Source organism: Alligator sinensis, unplaced genomic scaffold, assembly GCF_000455745.1.
Source record: "Alligator sinensis unplaced genomic scaffold, ASM45574v1 scaffold156_1, whole genome shotgun sequence".
NCBI classification, from domain to species: Eukaryota; Metazoa; Chordata; order Crocodylia; family Alligatoridae; genus Alligator; species Alligator sinensis.
The window spans coordinates 168,050-190,273 of NW_005841844.1; the positions used below are offsets into that span (position 1 = coordinate 168,050).

Genomic DNA, 22,224 nt, shown 5'->3' on the forward strand with positions numbered 1-22,224 from the left:
CTCACAGAGCCGGGGCTGCCTGGGTGGGGCGTGGGGTGGGTGGTGGTACTGCTGGGGGCTATGAGGGGGTCATGGCAAATTTTGGGGTGACTGCAGCTCCCACCATAGCCCCTTCCCAGTGATGCCAACCCCTGCCCAGCCCAGGCTTTGCTGGGAACTGCCCTGCCTCCAGTCCGCGCTGTGCAGATCCGGGGCCTGTTCCCTGTGGAGCCTTGGCTGGCTGGGTTGGGGGGTGGTGCCACTGGGAGGGAGCTACAGGGGGGGCTGCAGCTACCTTGAAATTCACTGTAGCCCCCCTCATAGCTCCCCATTCCCAGTGGCATCGCCCCACGCCCTGCCTGCCCAGGCTCTGCTGGGAACAGCCCCAGCCCGCTCCGTGCAGGTCTGAGTGCAGGCCCCCTGGTGCCCTCCTGGACGAGTGACAGCAGCAGTGGCAGGAGCTGGCAGATGAGTTGCGCACAGCAGTGGGAGTCGCCTTCGCCTCCCCCTCTCCCATGCCCCCCCTGGACAAGCCCTGCTCCATCCCGCACACCCAGGTGAGCTGAGGCTTTGTTCCCTTTCTGCCCACCCCAACTGGGCAGCACTTGCCCCGCCTCCTTCCTTCTGTCATGGCAGGGCATTGATCTGCCACCCCCCCAAGACTTACCAGCTGGAGGCAGCTCACCACGCTGTGGGCTGTGTCTTCACTGCCTACATGCTGCACTGTGGTTGCGCACAGCACAGGTATTTATTGGCCCGAATATTGGCCACTTAAGGCTGATATCTGATATAGATCATTTTCTTTATATCAGTACTGATCCAATATCGGACTGATGTATTGGTGCACCCCTACACTTTTGGCATGTCTGAACAGTTATACAATGTATGTCTAAAGTTCAGCTGCAAAATTGTGACCTTTCAAAATTAAAACCATCCAGAAAAGTGGGAGGTTGCCAACTGTGTTGCAAGGAGGGGTGAAAAGGATTGGAGCTAACTTTAATTTTAAGTAGAGTGTTTTTCATCTGGCATTGAGTACAGTCCATGCAATCTTAAGTAGATGATGACCTCTGTTACCTAGCTGGGTTTTCTTAGCCTGTTGACTGAGTAGCTGGAATAGCTTTTTGTTATACTGAAAGCAGATGTCTCAAATATTTCTCATTTCAGAACATGGAGGATGAGAGTGAATAACTTCTGAACATGAATGTACTGTATTTATTTGAATATGACTACCCTGATTATAAGATGACCCCCCCCAATAATTAGGTTCTATATATGAAAAAAATATATAAATTTGATATAATTTTCCAGGTATAGAACTGGAGGCTTGTCTTGAATTTGTCCCCTTCCCACTGCTACAGCATGGAAAATAAATTTGGGGAGGAGGCCCCTCTGTCCCCTGCAGCTCCTCCATAAGACTGAAATAAACAGAGCTGTAGTAATTTGAATATAAAACCCTGTGACCAATGAGGACAGCAAATGTTGTGACGGTAGATGTCACCATCCTCTTTGAGACCCAGCACCAAGCCTTTGTCAAAGCCTGTGAAAGGAAGAATGAGAAGTACCAGTCGCTGGCAGACGTCCTGTGGATTTGGGGCTATGATGTGATGGGTGAGGCGCTGGTTGTCAGGGCACTTGGAGGATGGGACCCCAGCAATGAGAGCGTTCTGCATGCCTGCTGCATATCCCACTGCTACAGCAAGCTGATGTGGCATCTCATGATGTTCAACACTGTCCGCTGGTCCGGGGACATCTACATAGAGCACATCATGGGACAGTGCCAGTACTTGGACCCGCACAACTGGAAGCAACTAAGAGGGGACTGCCTGATCGAATCCTACTATTGCACCTAAAGGATTCCAAGGACTTTCTAAATCGTGGACTCTTCCCTACCCCCATAACTGTATCCAACATCTTTCTTGTAACTGTGTGCGCGCCTACAAAACATCTCCCTACTTGAATGCGATATTGTGGTGTTGTGGGAGGGTGTCAGGGCTGGCTCTGGCCCTCCTGGTGCTGACCTGGTATTGTAATATCTCCCGGTGCCAGTTCCCTGTGGAGGGAACACTCACCTTTTGTTTTTTTTGGTGGTTAGTTGGGGTTTTTTTGATGTACACGCGCACAGTTCCCAGCAGGATTTTGGCACCAGGGGGAGGGTGTTGGAGCATTCTCTGGCCTTTCTGACTACCAGCCTGGTATTGCAGTACTTCTAGACCCTGTGTTCGTTCCCTTCAGGGGGAGCAACTGCAATGGCCTGTTTTTTGCTTTTTTAAAATTTGCCTGAGATGAGCCATGCACTTTATAATTACATTTAGTGTTGGCTGCATTTAATCAGCTTCATAGTTGTTTTCCATTGCTGAGCACGTTTTTAGCAGCAGTTCAAAGACAGACAATGTACATAGAGAGGTTTCCTCATATGTGAACGTAAGCTTGAGAGGCTTTTCCCCCCATGCTGACTAGGGGGAAAAACTCGCCTTTTATTTAAGTGGGTGAGAGTTAAATCTTGGAGACCATGGTAAACGTTTGACTTTCTTTTTTACTCTAGGTTTATCCTTCAATCGAAGGGAATGATTCACAGTCAGCTCTTAGAAAAACAGAGAACAGCAGAAGAGAAAATTAAGGAATTAGAGGTAAGCTTTAAATGAACGAAGGTGATGGCAGTGGAACTTTCAAAAAAAAAATCTCAATGTGGTAGTCTTTGCCTTTTGTGTAATTTTATTTAACACTTTTTATCTTAAAGGATCATAATATACTAGAACTCTTATTCACCTGAAATGCAGTGAGGTAGAATGGACCAAGTCTTGTGAACACCCTGGATGTAATTAATGATTTAGTTATTTTATATCATTTGAGTGATAAGATAAATATATGGGAAATATGCAGTAGTTTCATTTGATTAACAACCTTTGCCAGTGAAAATTTGCTGAAACAAGAACTTTTATCCACTGCATCTTGACAAACATCTAGTGGTTACAAACAAGTGTTACTATATCTGCACTTGGCCTTGCTTACACTTGTTAATTCCACTGTTTCAGAAAGATTAATGCTATAAATGCGGTGGTGTTTCTTTTTTTATTAATGCTTATAACATCTAACTAATTCTTAGTATTTTGGCTGAAATTTTTTTTTTAAACCAGGAATATGCTTGACCAATCTGATGCATTAGTACAAGCTTTGGAGAGGCAAAGCTATTGAAGAAAGTGGAGGAGTCAGTTGTATATACAAAAGCATTCTGTTTTCAAATACTTTATATGGTTTTACTCTGATAAGAAGTTCTGTGGGGTTCCCAGTTTATTGTTTCTCAGTGACACCAGTTTAATTCTACCCTGGGGTGATTTTAAAAAAAAATGTTTTGTTTTTATTTTTATTTTTATTTTTTTACAGTTGCTAACCCTGAAAAGTCAATTCAGTTTGTTCTTCTGATTCCAGGCTAAATTTTATCTTTTGGATCACTCTCTTTAAAGAATCTGTGCTCAAAGCTTAGTTAATGATTCTCTTGAAGTGGAAGGCAGAATAGAATCAAATTCATTTTATTGAACGTCTGTCTTGGTTGTCAGGCCAGATTTTTTTTTTTTAGTGATGAGCAATACTAAGTCCCAGCATGCCCTGGAGTAGGAATGGTCCTTCAGTCTTGGAAATCAGGTTCTCAGATAGCATGCAATAAAATATTTGCGTGGGAACTGATCTGAGGTGTAAGAATATGCTGCTTGGGGGTATTTTTTTTGGAGTAGAGGTCCATTGTAGAGTCTGAGCACTTAATGGTGTGAAAGTCTTTTTTGGCATTTCAAAAAGAAGTTTAGAGAAAAACAGAGAGAAAGTGTGAGTAGAAAAACTTTCATTCTCCATTTCCTTGCTTCCTAATATTCAGGATTTTTTCAAGTTAGACACTTGAAAGTAATATATAGTTTCATAGTTTCTAGGGTCGGAAGGGACCTGGGCAGATCATCTAGTCCGACCCCCTGCCATGACAGGAAAGAGTACTGGGGGTCAAACGACCCCAGCAAGATGGTCATCTAACCTCCTCTTAAAAACCTGCAGGGTGGGAGCCTGCACCACCTCACTTGGAAGCTGGTTCCAGACCCTAGCCGCCCTGACCGTGAAGTAGCGCCTCCTGATGTTAAACCTTCCCTCTGCCAGCTTGTGACCGTTATTCCTGGTCACTCCTGGCGGCGCCCGGGGGAACAGGGACTCCCCCAGTGCCTGTTGATCCCCCCTGTCTAGTTTATAGCAGGCCACAAGATCCCCCCTCAGCCTTCTCTTCTGGAGGCTGAACAGGTTCAGGTCCCGTAACCTTTCCTCATATGACCTTCCCTGCTGTCCCTTGATCATGCGAGTGGCCCTCCTCTGGACCCTCTCGATGCTGTCCACATCCCTCTTAAAGTGCGACTCCCAGAACTGGACACAGTACTCCAGCTGCGGCCTGACCAGTGCCGCATAGAGGGGGAGGATCACCTCCTTGGTGATATGCTTTAAGCTGGCGAGGTGTTTCCTTAACCTTAACTTCACCATGACAAGACCCTGGTGGGGGGAATATGTTCTCCCTAGAATAGCATCTTAATAATAGTAGATCCTAGCCTAAGGAAAATTCGCTTAACTTCTGACATTTATTTCTAACTGTGTTAATTTTGAAGGAGAGGAATAAATACCTATATCTAGGGGCAGATGTGTTAATGATGTGAGGCAAGCTAACATTTTATTTTACCCTTTTGGAACTTAGCAAATAGTGCATGTTGGAGTTGATCAAGCTGAAACTGAGCAGATGTATTGCCAATAGATCCAGAGAGGTGCTCCTACCCCTCTATTTGGCATTAGTGAGGCCACAGTTGGAGTACTGTGTCCAGTTCTAGGCACCGCACTTCAAGAAGGATGTGGACAAGCAGGTGGCCCTTCTCTGCACCCTTCCAAGCATGATCAAGGGCCTGGGGGATAGGCCTTGTAAGGAGAGACTTTGGGACCTGAGTTAGTTCAGTCTGAGTAAAAGAAGGCTGAAGGGTGACTTGATTGCTGCCTACAAATATGTCAAGGGAGAACACCAGGATCAGGGAGCAACTTTTCAGAAAAGCACCACCTGGGAGGAAGAGGACCAACGGGCACAAGCTACCTGGGGAAAAGTTTAGGCTAGACGTACGGGTAACCAAAATCTGGAACACATTCCAAAAGAGGTGGTGCAGTCACCATCTCTGGTGGTGTTCAAGAGGAGGCTGGACAAATGCCTCGCTGAGCTCGTTTGAGCCCGTTACCCCCTGCCCATGGCAGGGGACTGGACTTGATGATCTTGCAGGTCACTTCCGGTCCTTCTTTCTATGATTCTATATATTTACAGTTTTAAAGCAGTTTGGAAGCCTACCAGTGCCTTAATCATAATAAAATAAATTCTAAATGCCTATATATTTTGGTGCTTGGTGGGTTTTTTTGGTTTTAAATCATAGAAAATCAGAGCCCCCCTGCTCCCTTCACTCACTGGGCTGTGGGTCCAGCTGCGGGGGGGGTGTGTGTGTGTGTGTGTGTGTGTCCCGCCACTTTGGCACTGAACAGCCCTGATATTCTGGTGCCCTGCCATTGCCCGTCACTCCCAAGCCACAGCCCCAATCAGCCCTTCTCGTGCCTCTCATTCCCAGCCCACAGCCTCCTGGCCCTGGTGGCATCCCTGACCCCCAGCCCTGCTGGTGCCCCTCACTCCCAGCCTACTGCCTTCCACCAGGCTCTAGCCCTCCAGTTCATGAAGAACTGGGGTGGGTGTGTGGAGAACAGGGTATGTGAGCGCAAGCAATGTGGGGGGACACCAGCAACCTGTTGGGGAGGGAGGGACATGTCTTCCCCTCCCCACCCCACCCCGAGGTTTCTGCACCTACGAGATGCAGGGGGCATGGGGCTGCAGTCTGGTTGGACCAGCTCTGGGCAGGAGCTGCCTCCATGGCCCAGCGGGTGGGACCCAGTGCAGGTGGCAGTGCTGCACCCCCATAGCCACCAAGGTGAGGCACGGTGGCCGCACCATGGAATTGTGCCCCTTGCTGCTGATGCTGGCCAAGCAGGAGATGTCTCATCTTGGTGGCCATGGTGGCAAGTCACTTCCTCCTGTATCAGGTCCCACCTGATGGGCCATGGAGGCAACTCCTTCCTGAAGCTGTTCTGGTCCAGCTGCAGCCTGGGCACAGAAATTTGGAGGGGCACATGCCCTCTCTCCACCCCCCTGACACATCACCTGTGCCCCCACAGCCTTCCCACGCGTTGTGGTGTGTCGTCCCGTTCTCCACCCCCACCCCGGGTTCCTGCCCCCATAGACTAAACTGGAGAGAGCTGTGAAAGCTGCTTTCTAATGCCCTGCCTGGCTGCCATGTGTGCACGTGCTCACTGGGCTCCCTGCGGCTCATTCCCCCCAGCCCCAAGCAGCTCTTTGTCAGCTGGAATTCTGTTGGCCTGCAAAGAGAAACCTGCTGTTTCCTAGGTTTTTCTCCTTTAAAGGAGAAAATCTGTGTCTTTTCTCTTTCAGAAGAGAAAAATCTGCATTTTCCTGTGAACAGCAGAAAACTCAGATCTGTGCACATTATATTGGTGTTGGTAGCAACACTTTTAATATGGGGAAACTTGGGAGTAGCCAAACTACAGACATTTATACCACCCATTGACAATTCCACCATTGGTGGTACCTCGTATAGTTGCATTCAGACCTGCAGCTATAGAATTTTCTAGCTGGCTTCATCTCTAATGTTAAAACTTAATGGAATGTGGTTGAGAGCCTGACTGAACGTCTGACTTCCATGCTGCCAGTGTTGCCAGGCTGTCGTCAGTTTTCAGTTATTATATAACCTCCAGCTATATGTCTCTGTCTCTTTCTGATTCTGGTGGGAAACGGTTCTTAACCTCCTGAACTTTTAGATTGCTGGGTTCAGCAGAGCGGGTGGAGTTCCCCTTAAATTATAACCTTCACAATTCTGACATAGAGCTTCAGAGCTGGTCACTTGATGGATGTTTTTTCTCTTTGAAGCTTACCAGAAGTGGTAACTGATGTCAGAAGGTGGTAGAGTGGGAAAGTGGCTGCCAGTTGGATTGCTTTCTTTATTTTTAGCTAAAGATACCAGTGTGTAGATTACGTGAAGCTTTTATACTTTTGTTTTAAATGAAGATTCATCTTGAAGTTGCAGTTTGAGTTGCTTGGCTGTCTTGTGAGAGCCATGCTTCCTAAGCTGCAGTTTCTTCTGAAAAAGGCCAAAGCCTTATATTGATGTCACCTTGGAGCTGAAAATTTAAGGGGTAACACCTGAATCCAAGTTAGAAGGTTGTTTATCATGGAAATGGGGGATTTCCCTGGTCATGAAACCAACTTGTACCACAAACAGAAAAGAATATGAAGCATGTGTAACCTTAGTGTTTGTGCTATGCCATTCTAGACAACATACCAACTCAGATGATCAAGTTAAAAATACCCCAGTCTGGATTACTCAGATGGGATAGATTTTAAAGGTTGGATTTACCTTTTGCTGTGTTAGCTACTTTACTTGTAATTCCTTTAATTCATCTTCCACTATTAACCCAGAGAGCTGATTTCTCTAGTATCCCATAACAAAATTATCTGAAGGGTAGGCTGCAGACAGAACCATTAGAAATAAATAAAGCTTTTGTCTGAAATTGAAACAAATATTCTGGATATATTTTCTTGCGTAAAGTTCAAGAAAGCTGTTGTGCCCAGAGCTTACCTGCCCAGCAATGTCCTTTTAAGCAGATCTCAAATGAAGCAATTGAGGGGGTATAATCTCTGCTCAGAATTCTTACTCACTAGTCAGTGGTCTCTTATAAAAGTCGAGCAGTTTGAAATGTCAAATTAAGGTTTTGTGTGCCTACACTATAATAACATCTTTAATGCTTTAATCACTTGCGTTTTTTTTTTTTCCTAAGGACATTTGCCTCATCCAGTTCATAGGAGATGTAATCACTTCAAAATAATGAAATAGCTTATGCTTTTTCATCAGTGTGAGGCTCTATATAATTTATTTCCTGCATACTGTTGAAACTCTGCTCTGACGGCCAAGTTGTTACCCTTCTTTTGAATTTCTGTGGGCAGTCATCACTATAGTATTTGTTCTTCACAGATACTGGCTTTTAAGAAGTTTGTGGAAGGGATAGTGGTATTCCCATTTTACACGTTAGGGACAGATGCACATATGTTAATGCCAAAATCATCCATTTGTTTTGGCTACCTGTTTGAAATAGGGACTTGAATAATTACTTTTGTCAGAGTGATCAGCATTGTATAGCACTATATACTGTATTGGTATCTGTTGTAGCTGTGAGTACTCAGAAGATCAGATTCTAGCATCTCAAGTCATGGACCTGGAAATTAGGGAATGTGCAATAATGATAATCTCTGTAACATGTTATTTTAAGTGACTTGCCGGGTCTAAAATAGGAACTGTATGGCAGAGGAAGGGATAGAATCTAGTTCTCTAGGTCAGCATTTAATTACTTTAACCACTTTTCTTTTTGCAGGCCTCATTCACTACACATCTTACAAGCTGTGCAATAAAAGACAGCACATGTGGTCTGCCTCATGAGTTAAAGGACTAAGTGGTAACAACAGTAGGTTGTCATCCTCTGTAGATGGGTAGTATAGTGAGCTGAGACTGGTACTTTGCTGGTATATGACAGCAAAAGAATGGTTGGGGTTCACTTATCCTGGGTTCCATTATAGCTTTTGGAGGGGGCTGTACTCTGTTAAGCCCTGATTCTTTAGTTTTGTTTTCAATTATAATTTCCTGGGATTTAAGAACAAACTATAAAATAAAATTCCATTGTGTGATATTGAATTGATCCATAGGTCATTGGCAGATCCACCATAGAAATATCTTCTATTTGAGATAGCAGAGTAACTAATAGCAATATTGGAAGTCATCCTCTATATCGGTGAGAGTCAGCCTTTTTGGCAGGTGTTCCACAATTTAGTCCTGCATCTTCCCTGATTGCCACCCAGTTCCCTTTCCCTGCCCAATCTGCTTTTCTGCTTCCTGCCCTATCTGCCACTGTTACTTGTCCCCTCCCCAATCTGCTGTATGTCACATGCAGAGACTGCTTCTGTCACTTGTGGCATGTGTGCCACAGTTTGACTTCCCCTGCTTTATGTGGACAAGCAGTACAGTGTGATGAGACATTCTGCTGTCTAATTGGCAAAGAAGAATGGTGGGACTTATGAATCCTGGGCTTCATTTCAGCTTCTGGGAATGTGCTCTGCTTTGCCCTGTACTTTACCTGTTTGTCCCAGTCTTGTTTGTTTCTTCAACCCTAGCTCCTTGTCACAGTTCATCTCCTTTCTCCTTTTCTTATCCCCTTGTCCTTCCATTCTTAGTCACGCTTTCCTTCCTGCCCTCACAGCTCCTTGTGTTCCCTTCTCTTTGCCAAGTCAGTCAGTTTCCCTGTTCTGGTTTTTTCATCAATCTCTCATATCCTCATTCCTCCAGCTTTCCATCTCTTGTCTTCTTTCCCCCTGCTCCAACTCATTCCCCAGTTTCTTTGCTTAATAAGTCCCAGCCCCCCTTCCTACCACAGGTCTTCATCAGATCTCCCACCCAACTGACTCCCAGTCTCTTTACCCAGCCAGTCCTAATCTCCCCTTCATCTCTTTATCTGGTGTCAACCTCCTTCTTCACTCCTTATCCAGTGTCAGCCTCTTTCCACCTCTTTCCACCCACTGGCTCCCAGTAATCCTCTATTTCCCCCACTAGTTCCCATTCTTAATCTTGCTCTGCCAGTCTCTATTTTTCACTAACTTTTTTATGCCTTCACCCACCCTCCTCCTGCTAACTTCTGGTTTCTGTCTCCCTTCTCCCCTTGTTTTTGTTCCAATCTCCTCCCCTATATGTCATGCACCCGATACTCCAGATGTATAACTCTTGCCCCCTCTCCACTTCCTTCCCCATTCTGTCTGGGCCAGCCTGGTAGAGACATTGAAATCACAGGAGAGGGAGTCTCCCTACCATTAGTTCTAGTGCCTGGATCCAGCCTGTCCTGTATCATCTCAAAGCTGCGGTTGCTAGGAAGTCCTTCTTGCCCCAGTTGCTATGTTGGAGCCTGATCGGTGCAGATGAAAATTTTGGAGAATTGATCTGCAAAGCTCCAGCTGTATATGGGGAAAATCACAGTTCACACAGGTTTCTGTGCTTGGCCAATTTTGCTTGGCAGCAAGAGCTAGATTTTTAGCTCACTGACTCAACAACAGCACATACCCATTTTGAAAGGTCTGACCACATGGGTCAGGGTGAGAGCTGCTGGGTATTGAGTACTTGTGAAAGCATAACTCTGAATTTACTTTGAGACACGGCTGCATTGGAATTCTTGGTGAGCTTCTTGAATTAATTTCTGAAGAGAAATGAAATGTACTATGTAATTCTTAATGCTGCAATAATACCAAGGTTTGGCAAGATTAAAAACCACACATACAAGAATGGAGGTGCTGTGTCAGTGGGATCAGGGAGCAATATACTCATGGTCTAGCTCCCATCCCATACAATCTCAGCTTTAGGAAAGGGGGAGAAGCTGGGATTTCGATTAGTGTGCTATTCCTCATATTTTGGTGCTCTGTCTTCCACATCTTCCTTTTGCTGGTAACTTGACTGAACTTGAGGGAGGTTCCATTTCAAGCTGTTGGCCGTTGGAAAAGAGAGAGAAAACTGTCTTTTCTCACCTTCCAGGCCTTGTTACAGCCATATGGACTGGGGAGGGGGAAGGAACAAGGAGGTCTCTGCTGTTTTATTCTTATTCTTTTCACTTCCTGGATCCTGTTTCCCATATAACTTTCCTTATGGCAGTATTGTGAAATTGATGCAATTTTGGTTTGTTATGGAGGGATGTTATTGTGTGGCAGAGTTTTATGAACAGCATTAAGAGGAAACAGAACTGTCTGCATAGAAACCCAAAGAAAGCACTGCCTTGACTTCACTTCCCCAATGTATATTGAATATAATCTTTGCAATTACAAGGGCCAGTCCTGCAACCACTTAGCACACTTAACTTCATACCTGTGCATAATCCCCTGGCAGTAAGTGTCATATCTCTTGTGTTTTATACTTGCAAGTTTGGGCCCATAAGGTATTTAAAAAGCTACTTAAATTGTGCAGCTATTGAAGGCCTAAGCTTACACCATTACAAAGGAAGCTTCCCATTTACCATTAGCAATTGGGTTTTTCCAGTCCTGAGGATATCAGTTTCTTGTTATGTTTGACTGTGCTAGGTGTGTGTGTGAAATGTATTTTGAAAGCATTCTGGAAAGGTGATCATAGGCCCTTTTTAGCTCAGCAATGTTTGTGCAGTATTAGGAGAAAAACCAAGTAATGTTTTTCTTCTCTTATTTTTAAGGAAACATAATATGTGAGGGGTGGAACAATGCTTTTTTTCAGGAAATGTTATCCGTTTCCATTGTAGGGCTAGATGGATTCTGTTTTTAAATGTGGCATTTTAAAAAGAGCAAACTCTGATGTTATAAAGACATGGAAAATTATTCTTCCTCGAGGGTGGAGGAAGTGATTATTGCTGTTTTTTTTTCTCCCTCTGGTAGTATCTGATAATCTCCTTCTCTCCTGCTATTCTCGGCATGTTTCGTTGTCAGGCGTTGTCAGTCTAAAGAGCTAAAAATAACAAACGGGGGAGGCTGCTCTGGGGCAGCTTTCTCCTCTATATGCAACATGTTGAATTTAGTTCCTTCATGGAAAGGGCAAAAGGAACCTGCTATTCTTGTTGAATGGGATTTTTGTTTTTAAAATGCTGACAAAAATGTTGCTGTGCATCTCACATTTCCCAAACATTAATACTCTGCAGCATGTATGGGAGGCTGAAAGCATATGCTGCTGTAGAACTGAAGTCTCAGTGTCTATTTACAGGAGAAAAAATGAATACAAACTTACGATTCTCTGAAACCACAGGGAGATGGAGGCAGTTGTATTCTAATTAAAAAATGTACTTGACGACTTTGAATCAACGTGGAGAAACCTGTCTCAATCCACTCACAAGTTTTATCCGTTCATCCTTTCCCATGATATTGGAGTGTAACTCTTCTGCCAGTAAGCAGCAAAAAAGGCTGGGTTCATATTTCAGGGTACCTCATAATTTATACCAGTGACTCAAGCCCCCACCCAGAAATCTAGGAACAATATATATGCTGGGGCGTCCCATATAAACAACCCCGCCCCCCCTTGCAAGCAGTATAAACACAAAACCCAAATTTACAAAGAATAAAAACGAAGCAAAAGAAACCACTAAATATAATAATTACCAAGCAAAGTCTGTAGGTGGCACTCTCTTGGGGAAGGATTCACCTATATCCAGGCAATCTGGGACTTGGGGCTCCCCAATGGGTAGTTCTGGGGGCCTACACCCCTAAGCCTGACCTTCAGCAATGGGCTCGAGAGGGGGGCCCACACCGGACAGTCCTGAGGTGCTTCTTGGGGTCACTGCGCTGTGGGAAGCTGCTTGAGAGTGTGGGTCCTTCTGTGTTGCAAGGGGGGCACCATTGCTCCTGGAGATGTGGTAGAGCACCGACCAACACTTTTGCGTGGTGACTTTGAGGGGTTAACTGCATCTTTTGTCAGCATACCACACCCCAAAATTCCTAGTCCCAATCCCAGCTCTGCTGGGCAGAAAACTGCAAAAGAACTCAAAGGAAAGGTTAGGCTTATCTTGGCATGGGCCTGAACTACATCTAGTGCCCAACCACACCACTTGGTTGGGGCATAACTACAAAAGGGACAAAGGGAGTCCCAGGGCTATTTAACTGGGCCTGAGCTGGGCAGCAGAAAGCTGGCCAGGCCTATACTGCACTGAGGCCTGGATAGACAACAAGTACTGCCAGGCTTCACCCTGGCTCAAACCGTGCCAGGTTTCACCCTGGCCCAAATATGCCAGCCAAACATATGGCTGAGATTCAGCCACACAACTAAGCTGAAATGCAATAGCCGTGAAACAGCAAAAAAAGCCCACGCTTTTGGCTGCAAAGTGGACATCCAGTCTCAGCTATACTATACTTGGGCCAGGGTCTGGAACGGGCTCCCAAGGGAGGTGGTGCTCTCCCCTACCCTGGGGGTCTTCAAGAGGAGGTTAGATGAGTATCTAGCTGGGGTCATCTAGACCCAGCCCTCTTTCCTGCCTATGCAGGGGGTCGGACTCGATGATCTGTTGAGGTCCCTTCCGACCCTAACATCTATGAATCAATGCTGAAACAATACAGTTACAAAGCAGAGGGGCCAGTAACTGCCAGGACCCATTTCTGGTCAGTCTTCTCCAGGAATTAACATCCCCACAGTATTATCCCACTCAAGTGAAAAAAGGGGAAAGAGGAAGGAAATAAATGTCTCAAACTCTGAGACAGACTTTCTCTCCCTGTAACTGAGGCTTTGCCATCCCATAGCTTTTGTCTGCCTCTCTAGTGAAGGCGGGGGAGGGGAGACCCCCACCCCACCCCTATGGGGAACAGATTTTTTGGCTCCCAATTCAGCTGTGTGGCTCTCAGCAGCTGCAGAAGAAAGGGAGGGCTCAGACCAGGTGGCCTGAAATAACTTGTCTGACACCCTCATAGGGTCCCAATCAAGAAACAGCATCATTTGAACACTGCTAATGCAGACCAATCAATTCAAAGGTGGTCAGTGCTCCTGGATCTGGACAGAATTAGTCACTAAACTGGTTTTACAGGTTCTTAAGACAATGGTCTGGATGCAAGGAGGGAGAGGGGGGGTGGTCCTCTTTCAGTCCCAAACCCCCCCACAGTATGTAACAAGTAGAAGCACACACTTTACCATACACAGCCCCAAGTGTGTGGGGTGTTACAGGGGAAACTTCCATCTTATTTGGTCTTTCAAATACTGTTGCATTCCTTTAGTAAGAGTGGGAGTAGCAATTTGCAAGGCTACTTTGTAGTGGAATCAAAGGAAAAGGTCAGTGGCTCCCACTACCTTGCAGTGATTAAAAATGAGCTTAGATGTCAGGGCTATTGGGTTCTGTTCCTGACTGGTCATGAACATTGTCTGTGATCTTCTTCAGGCCTCAGCTTCCTGTTTTGTAAAAAGTATTCTACTTTGTTCATAGAGTTGATATTATTAGAAAGATAGCTTTCAATGAACAAGCAGTACAAGGGAGTTTATTGATTAAAAAATGCCAATTAAAAAAAAGGGGTGCAGTAAGAGTTCTGGATGTGTACGAGACCAGCCAGTTGCAGTAGTGCGTGGCAGGGCTCAGGAGCAGTGTAGGATGCCTGGAGGACCAACCAGTCTTGTCACAGAAGACTTGGTGTTCTATGAGCTGGTTCAAAATAGTGCTTGATTTTTCCAAGTACACTTTTAAACCATTCTGAGTAGATTTAAACTAGTCTAACAGGCTTGTATGTCAGTCTGCCTACAGTTTAAACCACATTTGAATCTTTTTAAGTACTTTGTATGTCCATGCCAGTAGTCAGTGAGGAGCATGTTTAAGTCTTTTGACTCAGTCAATCCTTTGGTATCTGCTGAGACCTGGTAGAGGCTAATTGTGAGGGTAGCATAATGGTGTGAAAACTGTTCTCTTGAGGACTGTGGAGAACCCTGATTTTATTGCACAGACTGCTAGGCAGCCATTCAGAGGAACAATGTTTGGTCATTGCCAGACTTATTCCACTGATTTTACAAGCTGAGAAACTCCATACTTCATTGTTGTGCCCAGACTGTGTGGTGGGTCTCTTAAACAACAAGTATAATGACTGTCCTTGTATAGTTTTCTGTGAGGATAAACCTCAGGAGTTGTTCTTTTTGTGTTTTTAGTTCAGCATAGATTTTATTTTATATCTGTTTTCTCCTTTTTATGTATTAAAAAAAACACAAACTCTACTAGCATAGAAGCAACACATTGTTTTTAAGAACTGCTCCGAGTATGCTTTGAAGATACCCATTGCTGGCATGCCTGACCATTGTCTTTTGGTTTTAGACTTGTCTGCACTAGTTTGCAGATGCTTGGTACCATTGTTAACACCAGTTTGTTAATGTTTAAGGGCCCTGGTGCAGTGTGGTTTCTGGCAGTTGAAGTGCCATGTCTTTCTAGCATTATAACCCCTGTAGCTGAACTGCTGATGCTGTTGCTGGTAGGAAATAAATGTGTGTAAAGTTTCTCTATCCGGTACAAGGTAATGTAGGATTATGCCTTTGCTGGATGTAAAATTAGTTTTAATTGCAGGTATTTGTTGGGTGACTTGCTCATCTCTTTTGACAGTGTTGGCATGGAAGCTCTGGGGCAGAATTCTGACCCCTTCCTTCCTCACATTTTAGGATGTGTTACAATTCTCACCTCCTGAGGCACCCCATGACTTCATCGGGGCTGGAGGGTTTGGCTCTTGAAGAGAGCTTTGACAGTGCTCATGGCACTTGGTGTGTTTGCTGTAAAGTTTGCTGTTCAGGGACTTGGCACACTCTTAAGAGTCCTGTGTTTGGCAGTCAGAGCTGTGATACCTCATCTTAAATGGCCTCAAGTATAGGTTTCAAAAGCATCTGCCTTGCATCTGATAGGGCAGTTACTGTGAGAGCATGAGGCTCCCATAATCGGACAGGAGGATGTCCTCTTGCAGACTTATTCCATGTTGACTGCACTGGTAGTTTACATGCTCTAGACAGTTAATCCAGCTTTTAGGGATGCCTAAAAACCCTAAAAAACCCTTTTAGGTTTTGTTCTGAGCTGTGTACACCAAAGCAGATTGGCTAGCATCCTCACATAGTAAGGTGACCCAGATTACATCTGGGGTACTGTTGGGCAGTGGTAAAAAGATTGCAGAATGTTCTGATTTTGTCTATTTGTTGCTATACAACATCAGCCTTCCACGTAGTATTTTATCCCAGGGACATTTGTTGCTGCTGGCAGCAGCTGGAGAAAAAAACCTAAACCTATGCTCCAAGCAAGTAGACAGCATTTCACCCATCTAGCTCCCTTTTTCTTTCATTGCCCTACTCCATGTTCCATGCATATGTAGAGCAGGACCCCTGTACTTCCATTTCTCTGCTTCACTTTGTGAGTCAAGATGTTCTAAAAAAGCTTCCCCAGTAGTAATTAGAACCTGCATTTATGTATCCATACTAATGTGGTGTGGTCCCAGGAGCCATCTGCAAAGCCTCCACCTCTCAGGTTTTCCTGTGGCTTGTTTTGAAGAGGAAAATTGTTGAAGTTTATTTTTCTGTCTAGATCAGGATATTTTGATTTGGGGTGTGCCATCCACATCCCAGTTTCCCATTTAAAAGGGAAACTACTCCATGCAAAAAAAGTCCCTTAAAAGTACTATTTCTAAGAAGATGGAGAATATGGAGTACATAAAATGAGCACTAGTATTATGGGGGTGGGGGAGGGAAATTATGCTTGTATAGAGAGACTTGATGTCACTTGCTTGCTGCTTTACAAATGTGGTTTTACTACATCAGTGAACACTACAAGATGGGGAAGAGTTAGTGCACTAATTCTGTTTGTAGCCTCCTGATTTTGTCTCTGTCTATAGTAACACCAGGAGCAGGAAAGGAGCAACTCTTACTACATAATTGCAGCCTTGCAATTCAAAAGGAGAGCAGCTGCACCTTAGGAATTTGAGTGCTAGCTAGCTAGCAAGTCCACTTCTGTGTGCTGGTGGCATTAGGGATCAGTATTGATCTCAAATGAAATGCCCTTGTAAAGTGTGTGTTTGCACTTTTAAAAATTCTTAGCAAAGCAGGGGTTGTATTAAGTGGTGCGCAAGCAACAGGTCCTATGGTAGTAAAACTTAAACCTCAGTAGAATAGTAGTAGGAGAGCTCTGCCATTTAGAAGAGATTTTTTTTCAGCTTTCTAATAGGCTCATGTATTTGTCTGGATGGTTCTGAGTTGTAGAGACTTTTTAATGTATGAAATAACTCTTTCACATTACTGTGATATCAGTGTTTGTCAGGATTTGGAAAAGCACTTCTGTATGTCATTGCAGGATTAGGTCTTTAATCTGACATCCTGCTTCGTACCAGTGATCTTTTTGTAAACCCTGAAAGTTGCGTGGATAGCTGCTTGATTATTCTTTTCCCACAGTGTTAGCTCACTAAACCAGTCTCTGCTTGAATTGTAAATGGTACAAAATAAACATGCAGATTATCTGGGGGACTAAGGTTCCATGCAGTCAACGTCTGAAATTCCAACCATGCCACTCTTATTGTTTTGTTTTGTATTAGTTCCTTTGACGGTTTTCCTGTCTTTATTTTTTTTAGGTGTATAAACATTTAGCAGATGTGAATTGAGGAAAATGATTAACATGAGTGTTTTGTTAATTGGTTTCATGAAAATCACCATGTTGGTAATTATTGGGAATATACTTTGTCACAGAACTTGGTGTTTTTTTTTAACATATACCATTTGGTTTATCTTTTTTTTTTTCTAATACCAGTTAAAAGGATTTACAAGAACAAACATTTCCTGCAGTGTTTGCATCCTATCTCTATATCTGCTGCAAGAGAACTAGAAAGTGATAGGGACTAGAAGCAGTTATGGCCATTTCTAGTGAAGTATGAAATCCAGGCTCCTAAATCTGTGTTTGCATTGCCCAGGTATGAATGTTTCGGCTTTTACCTGTAGCACAAGAGCCTGTTCTGGTGAACAAACTGAAAACATTTTTACACAAAGCTGGTAGGTTAAATCATTTTCTGGAATCTTGGATTATAATGTTAAAAAGCAGGAATTATCCAAAGGAGTAATCAGAATCATGGAAGGGTCCCTACAAATTCTTACTCAGATGAGTAACCCTTAGTCACAGAACTAGTGTCACTACTCACCTCTTAGTCACTGTGGTCCATGCAACCACTCTTCATTGTCCCTTACTCAGTACAGTTCTCTGCAGGGGAAAACCCTTATTTCACTCCTCCCCCCTATTTTATTGGTGGGAACAGGAAATGACTGCTTAGATTGCCTAAAGTGGTGCATGCCCTTACCTGTGCCAGACTCTACCAAGCCTTGAGTCAGCATTGTTAAACCACACCTTAGCTCTCAGGTATGCAAAGGTGTTGTGGCTTCCTGTTGGCATGCATACCTCTACCTTGCCTGGAGTTAAGAAAAATGTGAGTATGTGGCCACTTCTTTCCTTTTTTATCTGTGAGGCAAGCAAAAGTTCAATTAGGAAAAATGCTTATTTCTTATTGGCCAATGGCTGTGGTTCTTTTTTCTTTTAATCTGTACATGCAGCTGCTGTAAGAGGAGTCCTTTTGAAGCCTACATGTTAAATATTTTCCAAGCATAAAAGATATCATTTCTGAACCAATAGTTCTAAATCTTTGCATTTCAAATATTTTCCAAGACATTCATGCAGCAGCAAATGCCCAGACTACCTTTTAGGTGGACTAATCTGTGAATTAGTTACAATTGACTTGGGCCAAGTAAGCAGCAAAGTGACAGCCTTTCAGACCTGTCATTTTCAAAGATCAGGGGTAGACAAAAATAATTGACTTTGCCCCTTATCTTTGTGGGGACAGCAAAGTATCCTTTTGCTCTGGCCTAGGCTATGTGGATGATTTCAAGAATCCCAGTGGTGGCAGCAGCCCTGTAGAGTAAGGGTAACCTCACACCACTCCTGTCTGACTCTTGGTTGTAGAGCAGAATCATTTTCTTCCCACTTGGGGAAAATCCTTCTCCAGACAGATTCATATGCCCAGCTATATCTCAGAATCTAATTATCGCTTTCCCAAAGAGTGTTTGCGCACAGCCCCTGAGGAATGCTAAATATGACAAGTGTTAACTTTAGAGAGATAGAAACTCTTGGCCAAAAAGTTTGACACACAACTCATCTTGTGACACTATCAGGGGTTCTATTTGAAGCATTATGTCATGTCTGAAGACTTTTTAGAGCTTTCCTTAACGAAAGGCTTCTGATTGTGAGAATAAAATAACAACATCCGGCACGCTGACACTCCAGAATGTGATGCAACACTTGGGGAAAAGGTGCTTTGGAAAAGAAGCTGCTGACTTGTTTCTAACTCATCATTTAGGGATTGTAGGAGCAAGGTTTTACAAAGCATAAAACTAGGAGGAATGTTTCCGTGGCAGACCTGTCAATTTCCATTGTTTGGATTTAATTGGCTTAAGCATTGAATTGCAGCCTGAAATGTGAGCCAGAGGTTGAAACTAGCTGTTTGGTTGTCATTTTCCAAGCAGGAAGAGAAGAGCAAAAGTGATGAAAACTATATTCTAAACGATTATTTAATAGAAAAATTGTCTTTAAATCTTAGGCATAAGCTAGTCCTGAAGAATTTTCCCTTTCACATCCTGGTTTGCGGCTGAGAGCAGAAGTATAATATAGTGGCATTCTGTGAAAAGAGAATATAGTCCCTACGATAACATCGCAGAGTGACTTTAGGCCAAGCCTAGCAGATGTATAAGTAACCAATCTCTCCCAGGAATGGAACTTGAGATTCTTTATAGACACGTCCAGGCCAGATCCAACCAGCAGCCATCCTGCTTTCTCTGCATGTCCATACAATGTTTTAGCCATGGAGCTGTGGAAAATATTTCTTTAACCTTGTAAAACTGGTTGGTAAGTGGTCTGATTCATAGGATTTTTTTCCCCTTGCTGTGGAACTCTTGTACACTGGCTTTTTAACATATTAGGAATGTGTAGTTTTTGTGTCATGCTGCATACATGTGTCAGAAAGGTACCAGTTTAGCAACTTATTCTAGAGGTGATGCAACAAAATCTGTAGGTAGGAAGATTCCACACAGGAAGCTTTTTCCTGGAATGCAGGAGAGTGATTCTAATTTCTGCTTTCTGTTACCACTTTTTTTTCCTTTTTGAGAGAGTATCATCTGTACCAGCCTTTGCCTTAAATCTAGGAGTACCTTAGTTGCTGATGAGACCCAACAGTGGTGCTTAGATCAGAAAACAAGGTAGCAACATACACTGTGAAGAAGGGCGTGTAGCTAATCACAGGATCATACCTTTGAGGTTAGATGAAAGATGTGAGCAGCAGTAGGTATTTATAATATCCTTTTATTGTAAGGATAAGGCACTAACTAGGGCACTAGAACAGCCTCTCAGATAGCCTATAATAGGAATTAACATGGGAGTAACAGACTGACTTGGGTAAGCTCAAAACATGGAGGAAGACTAGTATCAGTAACTGAGAACATATGCTTAGAGTTGCTATATCCTCCTGGGAAGCAAAAGTGCAGAGGAAACCAGACCAATTCTTTTTCATCCACTATAATCACTGGTTTATCTGGCCCTGGTCAGCAGTGTCCAGAAGCTATTATCTGAAGACAGTATCTGAAGTCATTATCGTTGGCATCCAGCAGGGGTCTGTGGACTGTCTGCTTCCAGTGTATGCTGTCCATCCATGGCAGAGTAGCTTTCCCCTTAGAAGGGAATCCCACTGGTGATATGTGGTGGCGTGAAAGTGAAGTTTGCAGTGCTAGCAATGTACTTGCTCTTTGGACAGAGAACCTCATTCTGAAGTGCTGCCAGGCTGGTACTTGGCATTAAAGGATAAAGGAGATGCAAGATCATGAAGCCAGGGAAATTAACATGAGCTGTTGGTATGACAAGATTGCATAAAAAGCTAGCGCTATTTTTGCGTGCATCTCTGGCCACGTGAGAAGTAACACTTTTACTCTACAAAGGCTTGTGATATCCTATACAGGTTATCATGTGTGGTTCTGCTTTCCATGCATTAGAAAAAGGCAAAGGTTACCAAATAAGGGTTCAGGAATGATAGAGGGGCAACTAAGGGGACACAACATATAAGGTTTAGGAATAAGAGAGTCTAGGACAGGGGTGGGCAATATACGGCCTTGCCCCTGCCTGTCAAAGATGACAGGAGACAGGGGCAATAGGACCCAGAGGAGGACTGTGGGTGATGGCCCCAGTTCTTGGGGCTGGGCTGGCTCCTGCTGAGTCCTGCCATCGTGGTCATGGAGCTGGGAGCTATGTGGTGCAAGAGTGGCCAGCAGACTGGCAGGAAGGCAGGGAAAGGGGCAGCAGGGGGAGTGGAAGTCAACAGGAGCATGGGGCTTGCACCGGTGCCCTGGGGCCAGTGCTGGCGGGACTCAGAGCAGGGCAGCAGGAGCACAAGGTGTGGGCTGGCAGGGGTCTATGGAGCCAGGCTGGGCTGCACCAGCAGGGGGAGAGGGGAGCTGGCCTGGCTCCATAGGGCCCCTGCTGGCCAGGACCCTGCATTTCTGCTGCCCCACTCTGGGCCCTCCTGGCACTGGCCCTAGGGCACCAGCACGGACCCCGCGCTCCTGTCCGGTTGTCGCTGCACACCTGCACACCCACTCACTCCCAGTCCCCTACCACCCCAGCCTTGTGGTACACATGGGGACCAGCACATGCAGCCCCAACCTTGTGCACTCTGCACTTGCCTGTCTGGGCTGAGCAGCGGCAGCGTGCGACAAACTGCTGCTCATTGTGGTTGGGAAAGCAGCCCCCCACACTGCCTGTGCTTCCTGGTGAAGCTGCTTGGAGCCTGTGCTGTACTACCCTGCATCTCTGCTGCATCACTGCTGCCTCTGAGCTGCCCCGCAGGGCAGTGGTTGCAGGGCAGGGAAGCCCCATGTGGGCTCTGAGCAGCTGCACCAGGAAGCACCAGCAGCAGGAGGAAGAGGGGCCACTTTACCCCCACGCTGAGCAGCAGGTTGTCCCGCTCCGCTGCTGCTCAGCTTGGGCCCCAGCGCCAGTTCTGGCATAGCCCATCGGAGCTGAGCAGCACCAGCAGTGGCCGCAGCAGCTGGGCAGAAGCTCGGCATGGGAGAAAGCGGCCCTTGCCGCCGCTGGGCAGTTTTTGGTGCAGCTGCCTGGAGCCTGTGCTTGCCGGGCTGCCCTGCAGCTTCTTCACTGCCACCCGGCAGCCTCACCAAAAATTGCCTGGTGGCGGCAAGGGAAAAAGGCTACTTTCCCCCATGCCGAGCAGCAGTTTCTGCCCAGCTGCTGTTGCCTCTACTGCTGTTGCTCAGGCCCAATGGGCAAGCCCAGAGCCAGCGTGGGGCAAGCAGGGTTGAGGCTGTATGCGCTAGTCCCCACCACTACTGCTGCATGCCCAAGTGCAGCAGCACACGCTGTGGCTGGGCAGTGCAGAGTGGGCATGGGGCATGCTGGGGCTGCACGCTGGTGGTGGTGGAGAGGTGCCATAGGGTGCTTGGGCTCTGGGCTGTTCCCCGGTGGGGGCAGGTGCTGACTGGCTCAGGGGGGCGTGCACAGGGAGGCTCCCATGCACACCCCAAATACTCTCAATCCCTTCCCGCAAACCCTACAGCCACACCCTCCCCC

The 22,224-nt window shown here is 45.3% G+C and overlaps 1 protein-coding gene across 1 annotated transcript in view; it reads left to right on the plus strand.

Moving 5' to 3' along the window:
• PFDN1 (prefoldin subunit 1) overlaps positions 1–22,224 on the plus strand; it is a 60,099-nt gene that overhangs the window by 29,141 nt on the left and 8,734 nt on the right. The window contains exon 3 of the mRNA XM_006015711.3: positions 2,522–2,606. Coding sequence (XP_006015773.1) covers positions 2,522–2,606 — 85 coding nt within the window. The remainder of the gene's footprint in view (positions 1–2,521; positions 2,607–22,224) is intronic.